Below are 5,790 nucleotides of genomic sequence, written 5' to 3' on the forward strand. Positions count from 1 at the left end.
AATTGTTCTTTCCAAAACATTGTCACAGAAGTATTGTCCTCTTAATTTGAAATACTTTTATGACCTATTTGAGCATATTTGTTAAATGTGTATCATTTAAATGCTATCGTCAATGAAAGACTGCAGTACTGTAATACTGAACTGTAACCTTGAAGTTTTAATCAGCATTTTACTTAACCAAGTCCACAGCACCATCAGAAAATCCACCTCATCAAGGCTTTGCAGTTACTTAACTTTATGTTGCAGAATAGGTGCATTTGCATTGCCTTTTCGCTATTATATGTAACTTACAGTTGTAAATGTGGGACTCTGCAGAATGCCTACCAGTATTGTTAGCTTTTCAGAATGCCCATCCATTGTATCCATTTAATGTGAGTCAGGTGTGCTGGAGCAGGGAAACCTCAAAACACTGCAGGACAATGGATTTCGAGGGCTGACTTTAAATACCCCTGAATTAGATTAATATTTTTTCATCTAGTTTATTGTATACAATACATTTGTAAATGTTGGGTTTGCATGAATGAACTATGTGAATAAAAATCTCGAAGGTTAGCATAAATCTCCCTTTGAGTTGGTTGTGAAACTACCCTAAATTTTGCTTATGTCTTTTTTTCTAATTGGCATCAGTCTGTGCTGGCTCATGTCCATAATTTCATTCATATTTGTAAATTGGAAAAACGTTTTTGATTTTTGGCTGAAGTATGAGCACCACCAAACTTAATTTCCTTTCTAGCTTATGGCTTATTGTCATTCAGAGGCTATCCGAATCTTTTTTCCTTTTTTAAGTTTAAACCAAAATATGTTTGGTTCAAACCAAAAATAGGGGGTTGTGCAAGTTTATCCCATTCTTGAGTTATCTGTGGCAGGTTCCCAAAATTATACTGAACAGCTGCTGTCTCACTATGTCTTTTTTGCTCTGTTACAAACAGTTAAAGTATTGGTTGTATGAGCTATTTATTCTGGTCTGTTCATATCTAGAAAGTAACCTATTTGATCCTGTGGGGATGCCATTGAGCCTAGCAGTGATGCCAATTCTGAGCCAAACCTTGTTAGATGTATGCGTCAGTATGTTTTTAGCCTTTAAAGTACACATGTGAATTACAGTCATGTAATCATACCAAAAACTGAAATCTAAAATGATGCAACAGAAATATAAAAGAGGAAAGTCACAAGCAGCACATGCATCTATGGTGGGTCATTATTTGTTAACATCAATAGTGATTTTTCTGTAAATTCACTACAAGCATTTCCCCCTCGTCCCCAGGTGTTTTTTAAAGAGGCCAGTGTGAAACAGGTGGACGTGCCCACACTTACCGGTGCATTCGGTATCCTTCCTGCCCATGTACCCACTCTGCAGGTCCTCAGGCCCGGCGTTGTCACAGTCTTTAATGATGACGGCTCCTCTGTTAAATACTTTGGTAAGTTTTTATTTTGCAAAGGTGAGAGATTGACTGCAGCCTTCCCCTTAAACTAACTCCTTTAAATGGATGGAGGAATCCTAAATCCAGCTCCTAATGTCAACAGTAACACCTGTGTTTAGATGCAAACAGCCAACGTTGGTATTTATTGTCTGAAATCTGAATTTTCAGTGTCTAAAGTACGAATGAGATGCACTTAAATATGCAATTTATAATTGATTTCATCTTAACATTTATTATATTAACATTGTGTATGTGTGTGTTTGTAGTGAGCAGTGGGTCAGTAACAGTCAATGCTGATTCTTCAGTACAACTCCTTGCTGAGGAGGCTGTTCCCCTCGACCAGCTGGACGTTGCAGTGAGTATAGCATCTGCCTCCATCTGCTCACATACACACCAGCACTCAAACTGTGCACGGCTGATGTCACTCTATATACTGTCACATAAGCAGTTAGGGATGCACAATCCGACATGCCAATATTTTACAACTCATTTGGCCAATAATAACCAATATTCCCCTCCCCCACACATTTGCAGAGATTTAATTTTTTGTTTAAGATGCAGTTAATGAATATAGTATTATTCTGCATACTCTTCATCATGTTGGTCTGCTTGCAAATGCAGATATGAAATGGCATGATATTTACTCTGTGCCAAATAAGAAAAATATTTAAACTTGCATTATGTACAAAATGTCAGATTGAATCTCTACAATAAAAAAAAAACAACTAAAATATGTGCATCTAATCCTGTCCAGACCACAATATGTTGGCTTTATCCCAGCTGAATGAGCCACATGACATAATGGACATGGGCCATTTTCCTTCAGCTCCTGTTATTTTATTGGTTAATTATACTGACGGAATGGTTGATAATGATATTTAATTTTGAGACCAATATTGTGCAGGTAATGTCTCGCATCTCTATCAAGTCTGTCCGCTGAGGAAAAAAACAAAAAACACATCTACAATTAATATCAGAGTAATGCAAAGAGTCCTATTTTTGGACATCTCCAATATTTAGACCAGAAGTGGCCAAAGTCCATCTTGGAGAGCCGCTGCCCTGCAGGTTTTCAATGCGTCTTTGTTCAACACACCTAGTTTCCATTAAATGAATCCAACAGCCAAGTTCTGCACAATGACTGATTAGTTTGAATCAGATGTGTTGGAATAGGGATAAATGGAAAACTTGTAGGATTGTGGCCCTTGAGGACTGAAGCTGGACACCCCTGATGTAGACTGTTTCAGAACTGTACATCTGAACATATACATAGTTTCACTTGACATGAAGTCTCAGATGATTTTTAGTAAAAGAGTGGGTTGCATCTGAGATGTAAAAGCAGTCACAGACCGGCCCTGAAGCCAGCTTCAACTTGATTGTACGCTTGGAGTCTGTCATGCTGAAAGGTGAGCTTTTACTGTAATCTCGGGTTAGCTTGTGTTCTGCCTCCTGTTTGGCCTCCTTGCATTAGGACCAGTCAGCCAGTTTCTGGTGCTGAGATTCACCTCCACATGTCAATGCTGCCATCACTGTTTAGGAACTGGTCTCAGCGATGTGATGAATAGAGTCAGAAGACGTTTTAACTCTGCTCCTGGGAGTTTAAAAGGTGGTTTATTGCATATGTTTTTCTAACTTAAGCCATGTATTATTTTTAATCTCCTTGGGACTCATTTGAGAGATATTTCAAGCACATTTACAGCAAAGTGCACTTGTGTGAAAAGTGCATGACATAAAGGGCATTTTTATATTTTCCTTCATATGCATTCGCAATGAAGATACACCACCAGTCAAAAGTTTGGGAACACTTTACCATTAAATCCAGTGGGAAAGTGTGTCAAAACTTTTGACTGGTAGTGTAGATGAAAAGAGCAAACGTGTCTTTGATTGTTTCAAGTCCTTCTCATGTAATCATTTTATTGAACTCACCTACTTTAGCTTTAATGACAGCCATTTAACAGTCACATTGATTCCCTTACATGTGTAATAGGTTTTTGATTATCTTTTATTACATATTTCTTAATGAGGTATAAAGTCAGGGGATCAATATTGGTAAGAATTAATGAGTTTATGAGTATGAACACAGCATCTGCAGTAGCAGGCAGAGATTCAGTGTTGCATCACAAGCCCCACATCCCACTTCGCAGCTTGCACATGCTCTGTTCTGCTGCATCCTTTCTACCACATGAGAACGAGGCAGGACATGAGGAGAGCGGAGTCCGGTCCATTAAACAATATGAGACGTTCTTCCTTCAGTTTTCATTTTAAGTTAGCGTTGCTTAAATATGGCTGGTAACAGAGCTGCACCATCGAACCTCTGTGTTGCTGCAGCCTGTTTTCTTTTTGTCACATGAACGCTCTATCTGTTAAGTATTTGTTTACTTGGAGTTGACAATGTGGGATTATGTCAGACGTCTCCTACAGGTGCAGAATGGAATTGGGACATCCTTAAATATCTGTCTATGAATGATTTCAATGTAACAGGCAGATGGACAGAGGCAAGAGGAGATTCCCACAACTATAATATAATATGTTTGGGCTTTTATTGGCTTGTGAAGCAACACGTATGTCCTTTTTGGTATCATTATGATTATTCTTGCTTGTGTTGGGTCAAGCTCGTGGCTTCAAGGTTGATATTTTGTCCGATGGCATTGTAGGAGCCGGCAGCTTCCAGTCGGAGCATGTGGACAGTGACTGTTTCCATGAATTGTGCAAAGAAAAATATTTAGAAATTCTTGTCCGGCAGTCTGACAAACCTCATGTTTTCACAATTCACCCACAGCAATCTGCTTTATTTCACATATTTAACATGTGAAATGATTGGAGCAATCCCTATAATGCCAGTTTTGGCAGATTGACTGATTTCCACCTCCCAGCTGATTATTATCCTTCTAATCAATTTGTCAGTGTTTGGTAATGCACTTGTCTGTTTCTGGCCTTGGGCAGAGTTCCTGTCCCTGTTGAGTTGACTTCATAACGGCAAATGAGGGGTTTTTCTTTTCTTCCTGGTTTGTCCTCCACTCTGTAGTAACAATGCACATGGGCCCACACTGTTAATAAGGATGGAAAGGTCAGTGACTGTTGATTTATTGCAGATGTGCCAAATCCCTACTGGGAGACCTTTAACTTCCAGCTATGTTTGGCATTTCTCATTTCTAATCGCGACTGTGACAAATGTAGCTTTCGGAGTAGCAACAATACTGGAGGCAGTGAGGATTTTCTCTGCTCGTCTTTCTCCTCATTTTTGACTCGTTCTCTCTTAGTGAGTCTACTTTAACTTTTTAGATCGCTTTCCTAAAACAATGTTGTGCTTTTCCTGTCCATTTTCAGGCAGCCAGGGCCAACCTGGAGAAAGCCCAGTCTGAATTGGCCGGCGCAGCCAACGAGGCAGCGAGAGCAGAGGTTCAGGTCAGCATAGAGGCAAACGAGGCCATCGTCAAGGCGCTGGAGTAGAGCTGTGGTACGACTTCCGCCGCCCGCATTACGCCCTGCTAAACAACCTGAAGCAAGGAAGTTGACATGAAGTTCAAGTCCAGTCACTGGATTACAATCTTTTTCTTGTCCCTGATAGGTAATCTTTTCTGTTGCTTTGGTGGGAAAACAGCTGTCCCTCTGAGATTCCAGTTCAGTCCCATCAACGTCCAGAGGATTCCCATCTTTCTTTGTACAGTGGATGAAATAAAAAATAAATTTTATTTGGAATTACCAGGTTGTAAGATCTTGCTCCCTTTGTTCACCTACAGCTCAGAAATAGTAACCTAGTTATTTTTTTTATGCACATCTGGATCAGTTCAACTCCTCTGCATGTATAAAATTCAGCAGTGTAATTTTTTTTTTTTTTATCATGCCATTATCATTACGTGTACAACAAATATAAAAACTACATGTAGCAACATTTGCTGCCACTTGAGGGCAGCAGATAACATTTTACTGCAGAGTATTTTCAGCCGCCCCGTATTTATATTTCTCGGCAAACCATTTCACAGAAGATACTTTGAATAGATATGTCGTACAAGCACTCCCTGACACCTCAATGAAAAGTTTATGATGTTCTGACTCATGTCATCATGCATCAGGCCAAATATTTCCCTCTTTACTACAACAGGCCGATGTGTGGGTGAGAATTTGTCGGAAACCTCCATCGCTTCATTTAAAAGTTGGGATTGACAGTGGTTTCTTCAGACTTTTGCGACGATGCCAGGAAAAATGGCGCGTTCCCTGGAAAACTGGGCTTTTCTGCTGCTTTAAAGCCACAGGCTACGGGTTTACACAGGAAGGCTCTGACCTCACTCACGTGCCGACTTGGCCATCAGTGCATGAGCCAAAAGGTATCTTTAATGTCAGCGCTTTAGAGGGCATTCTGCAACTTTTAGAG

General features: G+C 39.9%; 1 protein-coding gene across 1 annotated transcript in view; it reads left to right on the forward strand.

Annotated features, from left to right (window-relative positions):
* Positions 1 to 5,121, forward strand: part of atp5f1d (ATP synthase F1 subunit delta) — a 5,622-nt gene extending 501 nt beyond the window's left edge. The window contains exons 2-5 of the mRNA XM_079245344.1: positions 1,265 to 1,418; positions 1,688 to 1,776; positions 4,746 to 4,875; positions 4,987 to 5,121. Of these exons, the coding sequence (XP_079101470.1) occupies positions 1,265 to 1,418; positions 1,688 to 1,776; positions 4,746 to 4,868 (366 nt within the window). The 3' untranslated portion in view covers positions 4,869 to 4,875; positions 4,987 to 5,121. The remainder of the gene's footprint in view (positions 1 to 1,264; positions 1,419 to 1,687; positions 1,777 to 4,745; positions 4,876 to 4,986) is intronic.
* The last annotated feature ends 669 nt before the right edge of the window (positions 5,122 to 5,790 follow it).

This window comes from Telmatherina bonti, assembly GCF_933228915.1.
Source record: "Telmatherina bonti genome assembly, chromosome: 8".
Taxonomy (NCBI): domain Eukaryota; kingdom Metazoa; phylum Chordata; class Actinopteri; order Atheriniformes; family Telmatherinidae; genus Telmatherina; species Telmatherina bonti.